General features: G+C 38.3%; 1 protein-coding gene across 3 annotated transcripts; it reads left to right on the top strand.

The window, feature by feature from the left end:
• The first annotated feature begins 7,875 nt into the window (after nucleotides 1–7,875).
• On the top strand, nucleotides 7,876–21,606 carry LOC147857312 (protein DETOXIFICATION 44, chloroplastic-like). 3 transcript variants are annotated; one of them, XM_087328686.1, is made up of 13 exons: nucleotides 7,876–8,297; nucleotides 8,973–9,115; nucleotides 13,345–13,491; nucleotides 13,698–13,822; nucleotides 13,904–14,039; nucleotides 14,119–14,215; nucleotides 14,684–14,784; nucleotides 14,878–15,041; nucleotides 15,125–15,196; nucleotides 15,274–15,390; nucleotides 20,768–20,863; nucleotides 20,953–21,074; nucleotides 21,178–21,606. In XM_087328686.1, the coding sequence occupies exons 1-13, from the start codon at nucleotides 7,909–7,911 to the stop codon at nucleotides 21,221–21,223; spliced, it is 1,755 nt and encodes a 584-aa protein (XP_087184812.1). In that variant the 5' UTR covers nucleotides 7,876–7,908; the 3' UTR covers nucleotides 21,224–21,606. The 3 variants fall into 3 exon arrangements, with proteins under 3 accessions (XP_087184812.1, XP_087184813.1, XP_087184814.1); XM_087328687.1 differs by having other exon boundaries at nucleotides 8,100–8,297; nucleotides 8,993–9,115; XM_087328688.1 differs by lacking the exon at nucleotides 8,973–9,115 and having other exon boundaries at nucleotides 8,100–8,297.
• Nucleotides 21,607–24,287: the final 2,681 nt, after the last annotated feature.

Raw genomic sequence — 24,287 nt, 5'->3', positions numbered from 1 at the left:
CTTCTACTTATGCACAGCCTGAATTCCTTTCTGTCTCTCTCTACTTCCTGGAACTCCTAGGTTTTCTTCTTCTTTTCCTTTTTTTCTCTGCTGAAACGAAGCAGCAGGTGTGAGAATACAGGGGGGGGGGGGGGGGGGGGGGGCGGAATCATCACTTCATGGTTGAAGCTCTGAGAACAACGATAATAATGTGTGTCACGAAGCATTTAGCTCCAGGAACCTGCAACAAAATTTGGGCATTTTTGAGCTTAGAACAGGGCAGAGGAACAGAGCATGAGAGAGAGAGAGAGAGAGAGAGAGAGGAACAGAGTATGAGAGAGAAGAACAGAGTATGAGATAGAGAGGAACAGAGTATGAGAGAGAGAGAGAGAGAGAGAGAGAGAGAGAGGAACAGAGTATGAGAGAGAGTCTAGAGAGAGATAGAGAGATAGATGAGGGGGGGGGGGGGGGGGGAGGTATTAAATGAGTAGATGAAGGACACACTTTTGTCATAATTACTCCAATCTTCTTCTTCTTCTTCTTCTTCTTCTTCTTTCTTCTTCTTCTTCTTCTTCTTCTTTTTCAACTTACTCTGTTTTCTGTTGTTTTTTCTGTTTTCTCTTGTCTTTTTTTGGGCTCCAAAGTGGCAGATGAAGATGAAGGATGGGCTCTGGGCTCTGGGCTCTTCTTACATATGGCCTCTCTTCTTACATATGGCCTCTGTAATCACCACATGGCCTCTCTTCTTACATATGGCCTCTGTAATCACCACATGAGAGCACAGGGGAGGGAGCAAATACCATCGGCCCACACGGTGTTGTCGAAACCTCCTCACACACACACACACACACACACACTCAAAACTTTCGATCATATTATTTCAATACGATCTCAATGCAGGGGAAGTTACTTTCTATATGTCTTGTTCCGTGGTCAAGCGAATGACACACATTCGGTTCATTCATTCGTCTACTTTTTTTTTTAAGAAAAGACCTTTGGGGAAATTGCACCCCAATCGAACGACCGCGTAGTGGTCGGCTCTGGTGATGAAGGACACACAACACGCCGCACCCATTGAAATGAAGGATGTCATGATTTGACTCTCGCGTGGCAGCTCGATTATTGAGATGGGTAATAGTGAGTGAACCAATAGCGGAAAATATACGATGATATGTGTGCTTATGGTTGTCAAGCGAATAAATGTGCGTGTGTGTGTGTGTGTGTGCAATTCGAAGCGATGATAGAAGCTGGTGACAGCCTAGCCATCGGGTTTGGCGGTAGGAGGGCTTTTATGAGGGACACAACAACATGTTGAACGCCCCCCATATATGAAGAGAATGAATGAACTAGTAGTGTGTGTGTGTGTGTGTGTGTGTACATATAGTGAAACGAAAAGGTTGAGCATTTCCTTTGAGAATAAATAAGTGGTAACACTAGTAGCATAATGTAATTATTACCACCTCCTTTAAAGCAACAACTACCCACTTGCACTTTTATGTGAGAATTGAGCCAACCTTCAAAGCTAGAGAGAGAGAGATGGAGAGAGATGGCATACCAAAACATTGTGTGTGTGTGTGTGTGTGTGTGTGAATGTTTGTGTCTATGTTTGTGTGCACATGTTTATGTGTTTGCGGTGCGTGGGTTTTCACCTTGCTTTAGTTGAGGTCTTCCACTATCTTCAAAGCTCGAGATGAAGAGAGAAACGCCTCACACAAATGTTGCATCTTCATGCATGTGAACTGTTCGTGCGATCATCTACAAGTCGCAATCTTTCATCTCACTTCGATTGAGGTTTCTGCCAATAATATCAAGTATTGTTAAAACAAAATTGTATGTTTGCGTGTCATGGGTTTTCAACTCACTTTGAGTTTCCCCACCATTAATACGATGCATTGCTAAACAAGAATGTGTGTGTTGTGTTAGGATTGTAAATTTGTAAACTTGTGTGAGTTGATGTCTTTGTACATTTTATACAAGCTTAAATTAGTTATATAACAAAAGCAATATTGGATAGTCTGAAGGGATCACTAGGAACATTATTACGCCTTTTGTTATTGTTAACGTGTTTATTCCACCGAGAAAAGGGCTAGAGATTGCATGTGTTAATGCCACATACCTTTTACATTATTGTTTGTTTGAACCAGACGCACCCACATTGTGGCGATATTTTTTTGTTTTCACTATTCAATGATCCTACATCCTAACTTCCTCAGTGCCCACCTGTATTTCCAATTTCCATGACCGCATTTTTTTACAATGATGACGGTTCAAGTTTTTTTGCATACTTGGCCTAAAGTGTTCGAGATCTCTTCCTAAACTTCCGTCCAACTCTTCCTTCTTAAACATCGTACAAGAATTCCTATTTTAATTTTTGTTTTACTTTTACCATTGTCAAAGTACGTCATGATGATTTTACGCTATGGCACCATAAGTAAGAATCCCAATACTTTATAGCTACATGAATAAATGTTTAGAAAATTCAATTCACATAGCCAAGTGATCGAAAAGGAGCTTAAGGATATATGTCTACCCTTATCACAAGCTGGAGTAGTGAATTGAAGAACAAATATAAAGGAATAACAAAAATATAAGAAATATGATGCAAACATGTGCAATGATTTTTTATTTTTTTTGCAAAAATCTGCTTCCAACTAGAATTTTACTTAACATAAGCAACTACTATCATAAACATAATGTCACTTAATAACTATATGCATAAATACTTATAATTTAGCTATGTGTAGTGAGTGAGATGACACTTAAAGCATATGTTCTACATGTGCACTTAAGGGTTGAAGTGAAGTTTATTTTCTTTTTTTCCAAAAAATGTGGAGTGAAGTTTTATGAGTAGATCAATCAAAATACAAATAATGCAATCACATTTGGGCACCCTCACACCTTAGATGCCAAAGGAGATAAACCAATCAATTTCTAATTTAGTCAAACAGGAGAATGTTGTCTTACATTCACAGGTAAAAAGAGAGAGAGTCTATATGCAAGCTTCAAAAGAGACATCCAAAGTTGTCCATGTTATCATGGTTTTGATTTGCACTCCTATAAAGTTTCTCTTTGGATCACAATGTTCACTTTATCCCACACTCTATACATTTAGTTTTATTACTTTCTAATGCCGATCATTCTTTTACGACCGCATGCATGACTAAGACATCCATGCGACCAATTACGATATATATGTATGCATCAATTCCAAATACCATTTAGCCGAGAATGTCCATTTCCAATTTCTAAAATGGTGCAAGCAAAGATGTTCGAATGTTATGCTTTGTCAGAGAACATATTTTTATCATCACTGTCGAGGATATGTGTTGAGTTAAGATAACTTTGCCATGCAAATTGTCTCCCTATGTTTTCTCATTGTTGTCCCGATAATCGATAAAATTCTACTTCTATATAAACAATTGAACACTTGAGATATTTTTCGTTGGATGAATTAGTGTGCTTTTGCTTCGTAGTAGAACAATGTTTTAAAATCTTCAATCCACTTTCAATTTTGAATGGCGAAATAAAATAAAAAACTCAATAAGCACCTAAATATTATCATATCAACATGACATGACCATGTTACTATTGAAAGACATTTACACATTTCACCAGTGCACGTTCTCTCCATTCATATGCACTTGCAAATATTAGGTTGCAATAAATGTTGATTAAGTTGAATGAAGTATTGTATTGTAATGACGTATTGGTCTTGCTCGTCAAATGTAATGTGACGACATACTCTTGGGTTTCCAATGTTTATTGTAACAAGAATGGGAAGTAGGTTGAAAACAATATTATTGCATGAATTATTGTAGCTCATCTCAAGAGCCGTATAAATCGAGGGTAGCCCATATTCTTCTTTGGAAAATTTAGAAAACATTACTCATGTCATGGTAATATGAAAATTACTTGTAGTAAAAGTAGTGATAGTTAAGATGACCAAGTGTCGAAATGCTTTCATATTTGATAGGGAAAGTTTACGTATTTGGCAATTTACTAGCCAAAGGACACATCACACAACCACTTGTTGCCTTATCATTCATCGCATCTTGTTTCTTCTTAGTAGATCTTAGGGACATCATTCACAATGCTTGAGTGAAGTGTGGCCTTGTAAATATGTATTTTCATGTGATAATAAACACAACACCATTTAGGAAAATTTTAAAAGAGATCGACATTAACTCTGTTAATTAGTTATTGTTCCCAACATTGGCCACACGATTTCATAGCCTTTGATTGTTGATATGATAGAAGCAATGGTAAATTAATCGCTAATCAAATTTAACGTTGACATATGATGACAACATAGGAGAGGGTGTAAGCGACAAACCTTGAAATGGTAACTGCCTTCTTGAACATTGCTTGACACTTATTGTTAGCATAAACAAAATAAACAATGAATTACTAAAAATGATTCATATTATTAACATAGGTGATTAAGCATGAATATGAGTAATTTGTAATTCCATAAAGATTATGTTAAATTGAATGATGTTGTTAATGCCAACTGAATGCGGGAAATCCATCGTTGTTGGAGGACTTGTTGCTATAACAACATGCCATCCCATACTTGTAGAGATATTATAGAAGCTTCTTGCTTTTGCTTGATTAAACCAATATCAAAATTGGTGATAAAAGTGAGGATTCTATCATATTCTCTAGATCTAGGTCAAGGTTCACTACTTGCTCTTCTTAAGTTTTGATGCATAAGTTGGACACCTCCTAAATTTTATGTCAAAGAGAAGTTCATCCATTCTCTCGTACCATGCCCTTGGTGTCTACTTCAATGCACACAAAAACATATGTAGCATCAAGATCTTCCTTTGTTAATTAGGTAGCTCAAAATTGAGTGGTTTCTTCACACATTACCCCCCTTGTTATTCAAAAAATTGAAAATTTTGAGCTACAAGCTACAACTAGATTGGTCCATTGGATCTAAGCTCAACATTTCTAAACAAATTAATCATCTATCTTTCCTTCCCTTCTTCTACGCATACCCTCTCGATGGTAGTATTTATTTGCATTAATTATGTCCACCCATCTCCATTGTACTTAATCTTCTCAATCAACTCTTGCCAACCATATTCTTAGTTGGCCTTTCCATTCAACCCAACTTGGGTGCTTCAAAATGCTTTCCAGTTTAAATTCTATTGCCTTTTTCAACATTGGATCACTTATTGCCTCCTCCACAAGGCTAGACTCCTTATCTTCTTCAAAGATATTTATTATGTTTGTGAGATCAATAAATTGACCCATCACATACTTCTAATGTGCATGCTCCTATATTCTCTTTGACCTTCTAGAATATTATAAGAGAACGTTGAAGATTGGCAAAGTCATAATAGTTCATCTCGCGTATATAGCAGGATCGGACACATACATGCATGCTAACTATTTCACGACATGAATGCCAATTGGCATTCATACAAACATGCCATTTGGGGATCACGCATTAGCCTATGCAAAGCTGATGATGCCTCGTAATATTATGTATATGAAACTCAAGTTCCTGAAGAAAGGTATGGGTGGCCAAATTTGTGACCATGTCATCAAATGTTGAAAACAATATACAAATGCATTTGTCACTTTCCATGTGTGCTGAATAATATTCACTACGAAATCAATTATCCCCATAACGATTGCCACTACACGGTGTTTACATTCCACCTTCTCCATGGTTTTCTTTTCCCCAAAAAAGATACTACATTAGTATTAAAAAAAAGCCCTAAGGCTATACTGTATACAAAGTTGGGGAACTGAAATAATTTTGAAAGTGAATAACATAGCCGGTAGGTCGTCAATGAATGTGGGAGATGACCGCAAATGTTGATGATGTAGTATGGAAGTTGTAACCCACTGGATAGTTATAAACGGCAAAAGGAGGCCAGAATCTCCTAGAGTGAACAACAACAAGGCTATGGTTGAATAAATCTAGAAGATGATAATAATGTCAATGTTCCAAATATGGATGAAGTTGCAATCTTCCAAAAGATTGTTGCAAGCAGTGAAAGAAGGTTAGAACCTTCTTGAAGTCAACAATGGAGGTGGTAGTTGGGATCAAATGGATACAAGAAGTCACAATAGATCGGTTACTAGTCCCAAATTGAAAAGTTGTGGACTTCAAGGCGGAGATCACCAATGGTGAACAAACATTTTGGCGTGAGAACCTTCCAAATATGAATGGATGTGGGAAAGGACATCAACACGTGTCGACAATTGTCGAGATAATTAGGAAGTTGTTAATCTTCCAGAAGGCCATGAGGAGCGGGGCGACAAGAGGCCAGAATCTCTTAAAAGGAGCTATGAGGAAGACTAATAAGACCAATTCATGTTTGGGAGAGAAGCCTCGACACAATTTATTCCGGAAGTTTCCAGCCGTGTGGAGGAGAAGCCTCTCCTCAATGATGGAAGTATATTCACGCCTAGCTAGAACACAAGCATGTTGAACCCTTCCTCAAACAAAAGAAACAACTACCATACTCCACCAAAACTCTAATAGCTTTATGGAATTGAACCTTTGAAAATTTGACCTAAAAGTAGACTTCCCAAACTTTCCGACAAGCTATAATTCTCTAAATATGGGGGAACTTTACATGTGTGAACTTCCTTGCACAAAACAAACTAAAAACTGTCCAAAAAGGCAATTTGCATCTATATCTATGTTTCAAACATATACACTTGTGAATATATAGAAACTAGAACAAGATGGCTTTCAAGTTCAATGAACTCAATAATATAGAGCACTTTAAAACTATGTTTATACTCAAAACAAGGCTTACTCAAGTGGATTCAAGATGAGCTATATAAAGCTAAATGAGCATGTTTAAACCTAGAGACTATACATTCCCAATGAGAGCCTACAAAATACCCAAATTTGAGAGAGAAAGGGAGATACCACACTATCCAATGTGTTCCTAATATTATAGCCATTCGATTAAGTGCACACTTTGATATTGGGGAAAAAGTGTGCACGTAGGGTTTTTTATGTGTGTTTTTTTGCAAAATGTTTCTCTCTACAATGTCGAAGAAAGCGCAACCCCCACAACCACTCTAGTAATTGCGCCATGACTATAATCAGACCCCCACAACCCCTCTAATTGCTTCCACAACGGTGATCAACCACTCTAATTGCTCCCACATTGTTCCTCGGATCACACCCAAATTATATCTCCAAGTGTGAAGATTTTTATATAACGTGTCCTCCATATATAATTGTAATATAAATTTCAAAATGTAAAACATTGCAATTGTACATTGAACAAACTTGAGCTTCTTTTCAGATAGTCAGCGAACGACCTTACATGATTTGGGAATGAAATAGAGAAAAGGCTTAGAAATCTTATTTTTGTTGATCATATCGTTGTTTTTAAATGTTTGGAACGGAGTTTCAATTTGGTTTGATGTAATTTTGTCATGAAAAAGTGTAAAACTTTTTGATCTGGAATTTGGCCTCTATAAAGAGCGTAGTTAACATAGTGGCACACTCAAAATGGACACACACACACACTTTTAACCGAATGACTACTCCGACAAACAAAAGTTTGTGCGGAAATTGAATTCAAAAGTGAGCTTCGAAATCCCCCCCCCCAACCTTTCTTCGTTACTTACATACTCTTTAACAAAAAAGTTTAGTGACGAGGCATTTCACTAAGCGAGAGATGTTTCACATGCTTGAGCTCCTTAGATTTATAACTCGAGCCACGGATTTCTTCCGGAAGTTTCCGGAAGTTTCCGGAAGGTTCTTGGCCCCTTTGCCAGACCCACACAAAACCTCGGAAAGTCTCAAAAGTAGGAGAAAAAACTGAGCGGTCGGTGTGATCCCATCAACTTGACACCAATATGTCTGTATAATAAGCCTTCCTCCTCTTTTTAGGGTTAGGTTAGGGTTTAGGGTTTAGGGTTTCTTGCATCTCCATTCCTTCTTGCATGTTAGCGGCAGAAGCCGCCATGGAAATTGTACGGAGTGCAGGCTCCTTTCAATCATCGGGAAGCCTTCATCTGCCCTTCCAATCATATCATCGCTGTATTTGCAGCAGCAGCAGCGGCGGCAGCGGAGTTCATGCCGCCTCTTCATGTTCTCGGTCTTTGCATTTCTCTGATCAATCCCGGAGAAGATCAATGCATCCTGACAGTCGATCCGGTTTTTTGAAGAAGACGACGAAGTTTGGAAGGTGTCGTTCATATTTTCTTCTTCTCCTCCTGCGGAGACGAGACGATGATTGTTATTCAACATTGAGACCACATTTTGTTGTGAAATCTCGGAATGAAAGCTCCTCTGATGGAGACTTGCACAGTCATCTCATTCAACGGACAAGGTATTTGTTTGGCTCGCATGTGATCCACTTGTGAGTTTGAAACCAATTGATTCTCAGAATATATTTTCAAAGCAATTCATGGGAATCAGTTGAAGCTTCTCATGTAGACGTAAGATTGTTCCTTAACAAAATTTAGAGTTTGCTGATTCCGTAGAATCTGATGTTGCTTCAAAATGCTGACTAATTGGCGGTTCCTTGAATTCTGATGCCTCTTCTACTTGGAACGTGTTCAAATCAATGCTATCTTGAAATCTAATGTTCCTTCTACTCACATAGAAAGTGTTAAATTCAATGGTTGCAATGAGGTCATGTTTTCAGCCTAAGTCTATTGCAATCTAGAATTTTTTGATTCAGTTGGATTTTAATGCCCCTTCGGCTGATTTAAGATCCATGGTTGTGTGGAGCCGTGTTGAGGTGCATTCTTGGATACAGGACAAAGTTTTAGGTCATTCAACCTAAATTCGGACTGATAATTTCAAAATCTTCTAGTGTTTGCTAGCATCTTTATATATTTTATTTTTGTTTAACATCAGTGATTCGTTTGAATTGTTTAAATGGATGCTCAGAAACAGGTTTGCTTGAAGTTGACCTCTCTTGTTTACCTGGAAATCGGAAGTATTGTTCTCTCTTTTAAACAAATGCTCTTTCTGTTTTGCTTATTCTTTATCTGAACAGCGACACAATTAGATCTTCAGAAATATCACTGGGGAGTGATGGCTTTGTGCATGAAATTATGGCACTTGCAGTTCCTGCATTGATGTCACAGTCAATCGAACCTATTGCACAGTTGTTAGAAACAGCCTATGTTGGGAGACTAGGTAATATTTTGTTTATTCAAAATTAAGTTCTTAATTTTATTTTTATTTTTAATATGAATTTTATTTAGACCAAGGGCCTAATTTGCAGAGAACTCATGAAGGGATGATGAAAAATACATGGCAAAAAATGGATGAAAGAAATGTGAGAAAGAAACAGTGCACGTAAACCTTGTGCTATGATCATTGACAAGTTTAAGGTCTTGGTGATGAGATGAGTAGGGAAAAAGCACGTCGAATTACATTTCAGCAAACTGAATATTAGATAATGAGAGAATTTAGAATTTCCATGGTCTTTTCCCAAAGACTCGTCCAAGGTCATAGCGTGATAGTCAATTGAAGCCTCAGGGTTTTTGATCATCATGGAAACGCTAATTATTAATCATATCCTGTAAATTTGCCCAAGAAAACATTCTTACAGTAAAGAAACTGTTAGAAATCTTATACATCTTGCCTAGGTTCACAAAATAGTGTGTGGGTATGACAATTTTTTATTTTCCTTCCGTTTATTACAAGTTTCCGTTTAGCTATTTGTTCCAGTCAATGCATGAGACCTGAACATCTGGAACCTGGGTATGACATTCAAGATCTGGAGATTGCATTTGTAACTTTTGTTTGTTGTGCATGCTCCCCCCCTCTTTGGGAATTCTCAACCCTTTTTAGACTTTGGCGATACGTTAAAAAATGAGGTTATACTTCAAATTTTTTCTGTGTGGTGTTTTCTATCCTGCATCAAAAGGATAGAGTAAACTATCCTCAGATTGTATGCAACTGATTCTGATGGTCGTGCTATGGAGTTGTGGAGAGTGCTATAAATGGGGAAGATAGCGAGAATGGCTCTTTGAAGTAAGGCTATACCTCCTAAGCATAGGATGTAGAGGTTATAGCTGTTAGGCACATCATTGACACCAGGCCTCATTCCATATATAGATAATTGGTTGGTGGCCTGCATCCATGCAGTTTAATCCCCTTTTTAAATATCCTTGAATTCCAGCTTGATTATTTGTCGTTGTAATCAAGTGATGATATATGGTCTTCTTTACGTGTTAGAGACATAATTTTCATTATTAGTGTGGCATTATCTTAGCTTGTAAACAAGCCTGGATCTTGGATTTTCTCCCTATGGATTAACTTGTAGATTACAGATATTATAAAGGTATATGTTTCAATTTCACTGCTTTCCACTTGCCTACTTGAGGTTTGCTCATCTTGAAGAGTTCATATATTTACCAATATATGGTGATATCATATGATTCTCTAGTAAGGGGGATGTAATAATATTAAAGAACTTAAATGTATGTACTAAGGATGAACGAACAACATTATTTGACACAACCAAGACCATGTGTGGAGAAGCTGTAGTTAAAATTTTGCCTAAGCAATGAGCTCAAGATGAAAGAGAAGTAACAGAATATGGCAAATACTTTGTAGCCTTTAGTTGTGCACATGGATTTATCTACGCATGTTTCTCAAAATGGACAAGATCTTTTGCATTCCCAGAGGAAAGTCCTGAAGGGTTGTGAATCATTATTTTTGCGCAGTCACAACCAAGACCATGTGTGGAGAAGCTGTACTCAAAATTTTGCGTAAGCAATGAGCTCAAGATAAAAGAGAAGTAACAGAATATGGCAAATACTTTGTGGCCTTTAGTTGTGCACATGGATTTATCTACGCATGTTTCTCAAAATGGACAAGATCTTTTGCATTCCCAGAGGAAAAGTCCTTAAGGGTTGTGAAAATCATTAATTTTGGTGCAGTCACAAATGCATTTCCCCACACCACTGTCTGCAATGTACACATGTGTTGTAAAGTGATTCTAAACAGTTGGTATGATGAGGAGTGTTATGATACAAGGAGATACTTGCAATGAGAAGTGATCTGGGGGATTTGGAAACAAACTAGCTAGAGCAACTCGCCAGTGCCTTGTAAGGAAGAATAAGATATACACTTTGCTAAATTTGAAGGTGGGTGTGTCCGTTCCATGGACAAGCTTGTAAGCAGCCCACTACACATCCGACCTTATTTCAGGCTTGGCAGGAATATGCAAAGATACTCGACATTTTTTAATAGCCCCCAACCCATATGGCCATTTCCACTTCTACCTTCTTTATCCACAAAAGGTGGAAAACGCCATTGGGAGGTTATAGTTTGGAAAGGCTCAATATCATCATGGATTGGTAGGTGAGATTTTTATCTAAGCCTGTGATGATATCTAGGATTTATAGAACTATCATGACTGGAAATTGCTTGGCTAAAGTATATGGTTTGATCCTAGAGTTAGAATCGAGTATATGTATGGGTAGAGAGAAATGGCTGATGTTTAGTCAAACATGGTGGTTTCTGAAAAGATTTCACAACTTTGGATAAAATATTGACCCATCCGAGCCCTTTTCAAGGAGTCAAGAGCCCATTAAAGAAAACCTATTGTTGCGTTGTTGATTTCCTGAAATCCTTTGACATGCAGCATTTAGAATCTCATCTCATGCAGCAACTAGAAGCTCTTGGTGTCCTAGTAGATATGTAATGGGAAATCTATGCACTATAGTGAATCAATTTTTGTATGATTGGAGTAAAACAAAGTTGCCGACTATCACTCTCTCTATTGTCTATATATAGATGATTGAATTGCATTAATACGGGTAAACATAGTGATATATGCCAATGACATTGTGTTGATGCCAATTCTTACAAAACATTGAAATACTTTAAAGTCGTCTTTTAAAGGCAAGGACTTGTCAGTCAATCTTGATAAAACTAAAGTGACGTTGTTTAACTTCATCGAAGCATGGACAATGAAATTAGAACTAGAATTCTTCTTGGGAGAGGAAGAGATGGCATACACATGGGCCTACACATTTCTAGGAGTAACATTCCACCTAGATTCAAATTCTCCCTGCGAGAGGCTGTTCGTGCTTGGGTTTCTTGTGGATATACAGCCCTTGGTGCCCCTCTAAGACAGTGTGTGCATGCACAGTTCCAATAACCACAAATCATGATTGCTTCATACTCTTGTAATACCAACTCTTCTATATAGAGTTGAAATTTGGGGCTGAACCCTCATAGGACACAACTTGTACAGATTTGGAGAGCCCGTTAGTCTCCATGAGTACATACATGATAAAAAAGCAAAGCATCAATACCTCATGATGTAACCAAGGCATTATTACAATCGACAGCTGATATCTAATGGATTTGGGAGCTCCTTAGCAAAGGTTCTCAAGCCAGGCTTTTATGTCATCAAAATAGCTTGCTGGACATTAAATGATCCCTGGTGGTATGCTCAAATGCAAGAACAGTTCCAGTTTCACTACCCCCATTCCAATATAGCTTGGACTGTCCATGAAATGATCAGAGTAGAAAAGCATATAGGCATCCTGATTATTGGACTGGATTGTGAAAGAACATGGGTATTCCAATAACTTGCGGTATATGGATATGTAAATCTCATGTGTAGTATGGCCGCTTATAACAATTTCACTGCAATTAGAAATTGAGATACAAATATGTGTGCAAATCTATGGAAGACTGGATTTGCCGAATGTGCCTTTGGAAGAACATTATGTTTGCTATTGTGCTATATTTCTTATGAAATAAGGTGGTGGATATATCATTGCCTACAAGGCTTTTGGCCATTGCGCAAGGTTCTGGAATATGGATACCAACCGTGCTTGGGACTCTTCTTCCTAGACCACAACAAGAGTGCCCATTCAAGCATGCATGCACACCCTTGTGGATCTGCATGCATGGAAGGTAAGAGCATGACCTTAAAGCTCAGTTTCTAAATGAAAAATCCATGAATATAATTTTCAGGGAATTTTCCTCAACTTTGTGATTCTTAGAATAGAAAACATATTGTGGGGAAATAAATATCTTCTTAGATCCCCCAAATTATGGCGATACTAGTGCCATTCCATTGTGCAATTTTTTCCTGGAGATATGTCATGCTCAATTTGTATTCTATTAAAGGGTTCTAATAGTTGAAATGGATGGTTAAGTATTGCTACGATTTCCTTCAATTATATATATATATATTTAAAATAATCATTAGTTTCATTTATCATTGTTCATTCAGGACCGAATGGATAAACTATCAATGCACGTGCATGAGAGACACATTGTATGCCTAATACAGTTAAAAAAATGCTGGCATTTGCATTTATATTTGCAACGTTTTAATTAGTGATTATGTTTTCTATTTTATGCTCTATGTTAAATCTCTTTTATTCTATCAGGTTCCATAGAGCTGGCTGCTGTTGGAGTTTCAATTTCAGTGTTTAATTTGGTGTCAAAGGTTTTCAATCTTCCTTTACTCAGTATGACAACCTCATTTGTTGCAGAAGATTATGCCACATCTGGCTTAGAGTACGATGCAGAGTTATGTGAGTGACATCTTGAGGTGCCAAAATAATTATTCGAACATTTAAGGTGCTCGTGGAATAATATCAACCTTGTGTTGATAATTCTTTCCACAAGAATATATAAATAAATGAATTGCTTCTTTGAAGAATCATCTTTTAGTATAATAAATCTCACAGCTACTTGAATTATGATAAAAATAAGCTAAGAAAAAGCTTCATTGTTACAGCAAGAAAACGAGTTGTACCTGCAGTTTTTTCTGCCCTTTTTCTTGGTTCTATGCTTGCTGTTGTGGAAGCAATTGTACTAGCCTTAGGATTTGGCTTCATTTTATCACTGATGGGTGTATCCATGGTAAATACATGTATGTTTTCATGATTCAAGTAACACATTCCTTGAGGTTGCAGTATGTGTTTCTTAGTTATTCTCTTACAGGGTTCACAAATGAGGATCCCGGCAACCAAATATCTTATGCTTAGGGCACTTGGAGCTCCTGCGAACGTCATGGCCCTTACAATTCAAGGAATTTTTAGAGGCATCAAGGATACAAGGACACCACTATATGCGATAGGTATGAAACTTGTATATGATTGTGAAAATAATAAATTCGTCTTAATGGTCGTTGAAGACTATATCATTGTGGTTTGCAGCTGTCAGCAATGGCTGCAATATCTTATTGAGTCCAATTTTGATGTTTGTATTTGGTTTTGGCGTGATTGGTGCTGCAATTGGAACAGTCACATCACAGTAAGTACCTATTAGAGGCCTCTAGATATGTTTAACCATTGTATACATCTCTAGCCTCTTTGGTACAGTCTTAATTTTTAGTCTTAAATGCCAGTCTGTTTTATGCATTTCTGTATATGTTTAACATGTATTTTGTACCACTTTAATTTTGTGCATGGTTTCTAATGTTTAGAATAGTTTTTCTTGATTGGCAAAGATATGTGATAGTACAGCTTTTATTGAAAGCAAAGATATGTGATAGAACTGAGATATGACGAACGTGACTTGATTTTAAATTATATTTTTATCCCTACCATGACTTCATTTCTTTAAATATATCAGAACAGTTACAGAATTAATGATACTGTCCATATACATAAATTGTGTATGTGTAGGAGCTATAATGGAATACGAGCAGGATAAACTGACTTGGATTACATTTACAAACTTTTCAAAACTCTTTGATTGTGGATATGTACTGATTTACAGGTATTTTTTGGCTTTCTTGCTTTTATGGAACCTGAATAAGCAGGTTGTTTTGATCCCACCAAATCTTACTTCACTACGCTTGAACCGTTTTTTAAGATCTGGTAAGCCTAATATACTGCTCCCTTCTCGAGAATTTATTCAGGTTGGAAGATTCATAGTTGGAATGGTTTCTTATGCTGTGATAATATGTATAGGAGGTTTCCTTCTTGGGCGGACTATGGCTGTACTTTTTACCATGACATTGGCCACATCCATGGCTGCTAGGCAAGGAGCCATTCCCATGGCAGGCCATCAGATTCTTATGCAAATTTGGCTTGCAACATCTTTGCTATCAGATGCTCTGGCTTTAGCAGGGCAGGTAATTAAGCTACTTAAGAGTCTTGATTAGTTGGGTATAGGCTCAGTTTCATTTCCTCATGAATACTTAAATATGCTATGCAGACACTTATGGCTACAGCTTATGCAAATGGAGATCTTAAGCGAGCGAAGGACGTGTGTTTTGGAGTTCTGAAGGTAATGCATGGAAACACCAGGATACTTCAATCCACATGAAATAGATTGTCTTTTTAACTCTTTTTCACTATCCACAGATGGGTCTTGGTTTTGGTCTACTGCTTACACTATTTCTAAGTGTGGCTTTGGGTCGAATAGCTGAATGCTTTACAGAAGATCCAGCTGTAAAGGCAGTGTTTATGAAGGGTGTTTTGGTACGCATTTTTTAGCAAAATTTATTGTATCTTGCACATGATGTTCTCTTCTTGTTATTGAGTATGGGCATTTCTCATGTGAGTATCACAAATTATTAACAAATAAGTTTCTTAAATGTAAGGTCTGTTTTTCTAGTTCAATACTGTTGACATGCTTGAAAAGAAATTCATTGTATTGCAAGGCATCATGGTAAACATTGCAATGCAATATAGTAAAGTTTGGCATTAGAATGAAACTTTGAAACAAATGGTGAAAAGAGCGAACATGTTTTAAAGATTAAATCAATATTAATGATATGGTGATATACACAAGAAGGGGAACCTCCTCTCTCTTTTTGGTAGGCTAATGCTCCACTTATATAGAGGCCCAAAGGGTCTGTTACACATGCGTGTAGCCCAGCATGGTGCCTAATTGCTACACATGGTGGCTGCATGAGGGGCACCATGGCGCCTCGCATGGGAGTGGATGGGACCAGACAGCCAGGATTGAACTGGACTCAGCCCCAATCCACATCCCCTTCCTGACCGAACCCGGGCTGATCTTGGCTTATGCTAGGGTTTGGATTGAGCTGGTGTCGTGGCGGCTGAAGAGTGACTTGGGGATGCTGGGAAGGGAACATGCTTCATGCACGATACGTGAGTTGTAGCGAGTGTGCTACCCTCCAACAGTTGAGGAGGGACTTAGAGAGTCCCTGACAACATAGAGGGAAATATAGTCGGGCTGTGTCCCCCAGACAGAAGGTGGGTCAAACGGGTAAATATCGTATGCTTGCTTTTGCCTTTGCTGTGCGACTGGCAAATTGTACTGCAGGGCCTGTTGCAGTATCAGCTGGTGGTGTTGCAAGTAGAGCCACCATTCCATGGCATCTGCGTGCTGGGGGATTCACCTGTATTGATTGGGGGTCTAGAGGTAGTCAAGGATTGCGACCATATAGTGTGCAGAAAGGGCTTATCCTGGTTGATGCTTTCACAGATGTGTTGTATGCATGGATTGTAAAAGGTAGGATCTGGTCCCAATCTTGGTGTAGAGGATCCACATAGGTGGAGATGGTCTGCTTGATCATCTTCATCCTCTCGGACAGTTCCCTTGGAATTGGGAACATTGGTCAGATTAATTTGTCCAGGAGAGCTCGGGCCACTGTATCTTTGAGTCCCTCCTCCATCGTTGGGTTGGTACTTACTTCGTCATTTGAGCAAATCAGCCCCTGCAATTATAAGCAACGGTTGTTGGAGGGTAGCACACTCACTACAGCTCAAGTATCATGCTTAATGTGCATTTCCTCCCTGATGTCCTCAAGTAACTCCGCAACTGCCATGACATTAGCCCAATCCCAACCTGCGCATAAGTGAAGATCACCCTGGGTTTACGGGGGGGAGGTGTGGAGTGGGGACGGCAATTTTGGTTCAGTCCCGGCTCGGTCCGGTCCCAACCACTCTCATGCGAGGTGCCATGCGGGAGACAAGGCACCATGGGCGTAGCCCAAGCAGCCGCCATGAGTAATGGTTAACGTCATACACGTAGCCGATTTGGGCTACATCCATGTGTAACAGCCTGTCCATTTGGGCCTGTATATCAGTGAAACGTCTGCCCACCAAAAGGGTAGAAGAGTTTTCCCTTTCATCTTATTAATCTCTCGCACCTAAGCCAAGCCCTCAGCCTCGGCCAGCCGTTCAACGTGTCAGCTCATGAGCACTCTGCAATGCTTGCCAACCTTGCTCCTTTTCTTGCATCCTCGCCTACGGCATGACCGCTTTGGCAATGTCGTACATCAAGGCCCCACCAATTACCACAATGGCATCAATATTCCCCAACATATCAAGATAGGCATCTAGACCCCCATGCCTTGCTCATGCATGTTGTCACCGGATCCCACCGGCACTGTCCCAATGGACATTAATGTTCAATATGCCTAGACAAACGACAAGAGTGGAAATCCACGAGAATATATTGCGCTATTTATCAGTAGATGGTACTATTTCCTGGTTGGAAATCTTTGTCATTCTAGACAATGATTACATTCCAATACTACCAACCAATTTGAATACAACCTATCTGAGATATACGGTTTATGCTGAAGGAATATAAAGTTGGACTAATTTGGAAACATCAGGCAATTTACTTTATACCAACTATCTGGTTTTGTTGTTCAATATGCCTAGACAAACGACAAGAGGTGCTCCTAGAACGCGATGCCCAAGGTAAGCCCAAATGTTTGTTTTGTAACAACTATGGTCAAGTCAAGAAATATTGTAAGGCTACTTGGCAGATGCAGAACTTGGAGTTGACTAATGCCGCTTCTTTGGCCAAGCTCTCGGGTAACACTTCTTGCAGTATTTCTTGACGTGACCATAGTTACAAAATAAACATTTCTTGACGTGACCCTCTTGGTTCATGTTTGTGCATTTTCAATGTTGATGTCCATCGATACGGTGTGGTGTAAACCCCCATATCATGGCGTCAACTAGAGAAGGCACACCCAACACCGAAGAAAACATAGCATCCACAAGCAGAGCTAATCTATTTCGGGATATGGACTTGCAAATGGCCTACCAAAAGTAAGCAACATGGGACAGAAAAAAAGACTTGGAAGAAGCGTAGAAGTGGATACTCCCAAGGAACAATGCCAACGACATGCCATGATCCAAATGGAAGAAGATTTGGCGTTGTTGGAAGAAGTCATAGATGGCGTCGGCCTCCCTAGTGCCACCATACCTTCACATATCATCAATTTTCTCAACAAATCAATCGAAGAATTTAAAAGGTTAACATTATCTTTAGAGAAGGCAAAAGCATTTCTTCTCAAAATGCTACAGAGAAAGAAGGGATCTTCCCCAATTGCCTTCAAGTCAAACCTCCCAAGTTGACTATTGGTGATGAACAAGCAAACATCTTCTTTCAAGACAAAATGCTAGAGTTATGTGAGGTCTACAAAAAAGTCTTACAAGATGCATATCTTCAAGCCCTCGACTCCACATCAAAAGCATTGGAAAATAAGTTAAAATAATATCCTATAATATTTTGATGAAAACCTTTAACCAAGTTTTTACACTCTTAGTAGATTGTGAAATGGTAGACTCTCGCCCAATCCCTAGGTAACTTACTCCACTCTAACCGAAGTGTGGTAAAACGCACTTGAGGAATGGAAAAAGGAAACAAGAAGAGACATTTTGCAAACCATCAACACTTTCAAGTTGACCAGGTGAACTTTCTTAATAGCAAGATAAAAGAAGCTTTTTTCGCAAGAAACGAAAAACGTGATCAAGCTATGGAAGATGTTGAGCATTTGGCCCCAAATGGTAAAAAAAGTCTTAGGCAACCAGGACAACACAAAAAAGTACGATGGCCACGATATCCCAAAAGACCAAACGACAACAAAAACGTCAACTATAACTCTGGCATTTTGTCTTGAAAAAAGATGTTTGCTTGTTCATCACCAATAGCAACAAAAACGTCAACTATAACTCTGGCATTTTGTCTTGAAAAAAGATGTTTGCTTGTTCATCACCAATAGTCAACTTCGGAGGTTTGACTCAAAAGGCAGTTGGGGAAGATCCCTTCTTCTTTCTCAGTGGCATTTTTGAGAAGTGCTTTTGATAACGTTAACCTTTTAAATTCTTCGATTGAGTTGTTGAGAAAATCGATGATATGTGAAGGTATGGTGGCACCGGGGAGGCTGACGTCGTCTACGACTTCTACTGTCGAGGCCAAATCTTCTTTCATTTGGATCCGGGCATGTTGTTGGCGTTATTCCTTGGCGCTTCTTCTAGGTCTTTTTTTCTATCCTGTGTTGCTTAGATTCGGTAGGCCATTTGCAAACACCATTTTTGAGAAGTCCATATCTTGAAATAGGTTAGCTCCACTGGTGGATGCTATGGTTTTCTTCAGTGTTGGACGTGTGTCGTCTAGTTGACACCATGATATGTGCCTACTCGAGCGAGACCACGGGGGCCTTGGACTGGGGAGAACGCGAAGATTAGGAGGACACGAATGTTGGCAAACTCGGACGTAAAGGTGGACGTGAATGTTCGGTGGACTCAATCGTTCAGAGGGAACTCGAATGCTTGGAGGATACGAACTTAGTAGCATTAGTCAAAACGAATTTTTGTTTTACAAAATGTCAATTGGGCTTCACAAATAACGCCTCGAATGTGGTGGCTTTTACAATGCAATTAGTCAAGTGGATTGCCAAGATTGAGACTACTACCGGTGGCTACGATGCGTCAATGTCGGAGTAATGTCCTCGGGCCACTCTGTGCTTCCACCAAACAGTTGGTAAGCAAGCTAACCTTTTCCCTTCGTGAAACTGTCCACACGTAACGAGCTTGGTGATGACGAAGATCGCAACGATCACCTGATTAGAAGAGTGAAGAAAACAATACACCTCCATGCGAAAAACCGTGGTGGAGCTCGAGATGCCAAAAAACTAACATAAAAAATGGAGAGCTCCTTTTCCTCAAGCCGACTCAGAATGTTGAAAAATGTTAAAGAAGAAACAAAATTTCATGAAACAAAAATCGAAAAAGAATAAATATTCCGTAATTAGTATTGCGTTGGCAAAGATTTGAACTCTACACCTACAATATTAAGTCAATGGATCTAACCACTTGGCCAATCACTCATACTATTATATTTATATTTTCATATTTATATATACAGTTTGTGGCCATCCTACTTTGTCTTTTTCCCACATTTTTCAATATCGGGCACCCCACATCACAACGGTGTCAGTGGGATCCAGTGATGACGTGCATGGACAAGGCACGGGGATAGGATTCCCATTGTTGGGTTTTCTGTTGCCTCGATACGTTGGGTGATCTCGATGGCGTTGTGGTAAGTGGTGCGGCCTTGATGTGCGACTCTACGGGAGAGGTCTTGTTGTAGGCAAAGATACAAGAAAAAGAGCTTCATCTCCTCGGACATAGATGGGTCGGCACGTAGAACTAACTGGGTGATCTTGACTGCGAACTGTGCAACCAGCTCGAATCATTGTTATTTCAAGGACTGGGTGGGTGGGCTGTCGGAGTGGAAGGGGCGGGCTGCTGCAGCGAAGATATGAACTGTGTGATGGATCGATTGGTATGTGTTATCTTGAGGACGAGGTTCGTCAAGGCTTGGTTCCACATTGATTTTCAAGTTCTTTCTTTCTATGTGGACGTTTTTTTCATGCATTATTTTCCTATCAGAAAAACATGGGAGCCTGTTTCAACTGGATTTGACTCCCTTTATATGAAGCTGACTTTTTGCTAGACATCATTCTTAAAAAACTTTTAGCTAATAACACAAATTTTTCTAGAGCAGTAATGTCTTCATGACAATTTTTCCTGCATTTGTGTTGGTTATTTTGTTATTGATGGTGCCCTTGTTCTCTTTTTTTAGTTTGTTGCTGGTACTCAGCCCCTGAATGCTCTAGCATTTGTTTTTGATGGTATTCACTACGGAGTTTCAGATTTTCAGTATGCGGCATGTTCTATGGCAAGTTGTTTACTGGATATATGCATTATATGTTGATCTCTGAATATTAAATTATTTCCTCTATTTATATATTTCTTTGTTATTCTCAGATGTTGATAGGTTTGTTGTCATCTATGTGTTTACTTATTGCACCCTCATATTTGGGAATTCCTGGTGTATGGCTGGGATTGTCATTCTTAATGGGCTTACGAGCTGCTGCTGGTTGGTGGAGGTAGCTAATGACCCTTATTATTCTTTACAGGCAGGTCTTACCATTAATAGAAAAATTAGGGCTTTTTCTAAACATGCCAAGGTGTTGTACATTGTGTTTATAGGTTGAGTTCCGCAACTGGACCATGGAAATTTCTTAAACAAGTTTAGAGATGCCTAATTCTCCACTCTATCCCAGAAATAGAATCCACTCAGTTTCAAGCAGCGAAGAATTCCATTTATTTCAGGTCTGCTCTCCATATTACTGTCATTCCATGTGACAATGTAATTTAATTGTAAATCCAAATTCAGCAATCAATAGAAGTAAGTTGTACACATTTGAGGCTGGAAAGGTATAGTTTTGGCAGCATTAGAGTAATAGGCAATAAATATTGAGCTCTACAGCTCAATGCAATAGAACTTTACAGATGGAAAGCTGTTGAAAATTTTGTTAATATTTCATGAAAGGTTTCTTGAGTGCTCAATTTGGAATCCCGAGTACATTTAATTCTTTACAAATTTTCCACATGATCTCAAAACCCAGTTTTTTAACACTTGCAAGAAGGAAATGGATAATGTCTGAAGTTGTTCACTGCCGATAAAATGTTAAAAAATTGCTTCTGCTTGCTTCAATGCTTTCCATATGGTTGGCAAGATATTTTGAAATTTGTTCCTCGATTTTGACATAGATAGCGAGTGAAGTTTTACTTTCAATATGGGAACTTGTAAGAGCCCCTTGGGGTGGGACAATGGTGTTTGGAAGTGTTTCTTGTTAGCATTTTGCAAATTACAATGATTGATAAAAGATGGCTGGCCAACTTTCATGTTGCCCATTGTGGAAGGGATTCATGAGAATGTTGCAGCTCATTAGGCATGGTGTTTGGCAATTGTTCGTATGAAAATATTTTGACAAAGTCTTGATTGGTACTAAAAGGTGAGGTTGGGGTATTTGTGTGCCAATTGATTTACTAATGTCATTGTGGGATTGATGGGTATTTGGAGTAGCAAGAGCATATTCTTTTTCCAGACGTTTTTGCTTGCTTGGGATTATGTGAAGTGACAATTCTGGAGTTTTTTTGTAAGACTATCCACAAATAACCCAAATGAGGAATTGATGTGACTATAGATTGACCCATGCGTAATATACGTGGTATTCGACATCCGTAATATTCGCAATATTTGAGAATATAAAACAGCCCCAAGAATATTATAAAACCATTCATTTACATATACATGTACACACATACACATGAGATATGTATATACACACACATATATCCACATACATATATGATATATACATATACACACATACATATGTGTATACACACATATATCATTACACACATACATCAATAAGTAATTAACTCACTAATATAATAATAAATTAATTCACTTAAACATTAATTAATTTACTAATACATATCTTAATTCATTGGAAAATATTAGTTAATTAATTAATAATTAATTAGGGCTCTTGCTAAACTTAGGGTTTCAGTGAAAGCTTGAGTTTGTAGTAGAGAACAAGATGTAGGATTAGAATAGAGCATGAGAGGGAGTCAACGATGCGGGCTGAAAAGAGAAATATTGTCGAAATTAGGATTATGATAGAAATTAGGGTTTTCAGCCGAAACCCTAATTTCTTGGCCGAGAACAAGATGCGAGGGAAGCAAGGGCAACACACATAGGGAGTAGAGTGAGGCTTCCTCGCTTGCTTGTTCGTTCACTCGCTCACAGGAAAAAAACAATTTTTCATTTTTTATTTTTTAAAAAAAATTAAAAAAAGAAAAGAAAATGAATACATTTACATGCATTCATATTCCTATTTGTATGAATTCGTGGGGCAGGCCCCACGAATGTGAATATGTCACTGTGGATGTGACTAATGAACACAAAAATGACAACCAAACTATTAAAGACCTACTTAATGTTCTCTAGATTGGAAACATGCCTAGTGTTTTGGGTATACATGTATTAATAATTCTGGACTTTACTAGGAGTACTTTACTTCATAAAGATCAATATAGAGCATGGGTCTTCTAGATCAATATTATCTGATTTGAGATTGGTTTTGTTATGAGAGAATGATTAGTAGCACTTGTGCTAATAATATTCTATGATCTATCTTTACATTGCATTTGCTTGAGAGGGTTACCAAAGATTGGTGCAAGGAACATAGTGTGCATCAAATTAATTAACAATGCTCGGTTATTTATAAAATTGTGAACTATATGATATCGAGGCATCCCCGAAGTATAGGGAAAGATGATGGCCCATGTGGTAGTATCAAAGAAGAGGATTTGATTCTAATACGTTTTGAAAGTGCTATCAAATTACAATATCAGCCTATTCCTAAGTCTATTGGTGTTAGTGGGATACATTTTCAGTAGTCCTTAAACTCAATACTGCTTAAAAACCATATGATTTAAACAAGTGGATAAAACAATATATTTAAGGTAGACCATATAACTTACATTATCATGGGTCTTATATGGGATACTTAATGACTTCAATGTTTGATTGGGTGGGGACAATTAAAACCAATCAACAATTCTCAACATCGCACTTGATATAGAAAATTTTCAATGACATTTGGCTGAATTTGAGGGGCAATGATAATAACATGAATACGAAATCCAAGGTTGTTGTGCATACCATACAATTGAGTTTAAAGGGGTGTCGAGATATCAAGGTCAACCACAATTGTTAAGAGAAAGAGTGTAAATGGTTCACTCTTGTAATACTCTATGAATCTAATAGATACTTCATGATATCATACCCACTCTCTCAACGTTTTAAATTGGTTTAGATATCTATGGAGATACATATAAAAGATGTAGACTAACTTTCTCCTGATGCATTTATTGTTGCATCATAGATCCTAGGCTTTGAACAACAATGGATCCTTGGAATGAGTGCCTTTTACAGAGGTGCATCCAGCTAGGTGTTAATGGCTGGAAGTATGGGGAAGAGCTTTAAGATGCTACGTTGTCGTGAAGAATGTGCTTCACGATATAGAAATGAACTTAAATATTGCATTTAAGAAGCAAATAACGGTTCAATCTATTTGGTATTATACCGCGTTTTTTTCTTCTCCGGAATCAACAAAACTACAAACCTCGCAGAAAATCGGTAAAACTATTTAACAAATAAATATACTTGAAACGTTTATTATAATTGTTAATCCGGTCCTTCAATAAGGGATTTTTTACGTAAATGGAATAGCTTTGTGATT

Source organism: Azolla caroliniana, unplaced genomic scaffold (genome assembly GCF_043228905.1).
Source record: "Azolla caroliniana isolate FFs.n. ecotype wild unplaced genomic scaffold, voAzoCaro1.0.p SCAF_12, whole genome shotgun sequence".
NCBI classification, from domain to species: Eukaryota; Viridiplantae; Streptophyta; class Polypodiopsida; order Salviniales; family Salviniaceae; genus Azolla; species Azolla caroliniana.
This window is presented reverse-complemented; position numbering and strand designations above follow the sequence as displayed.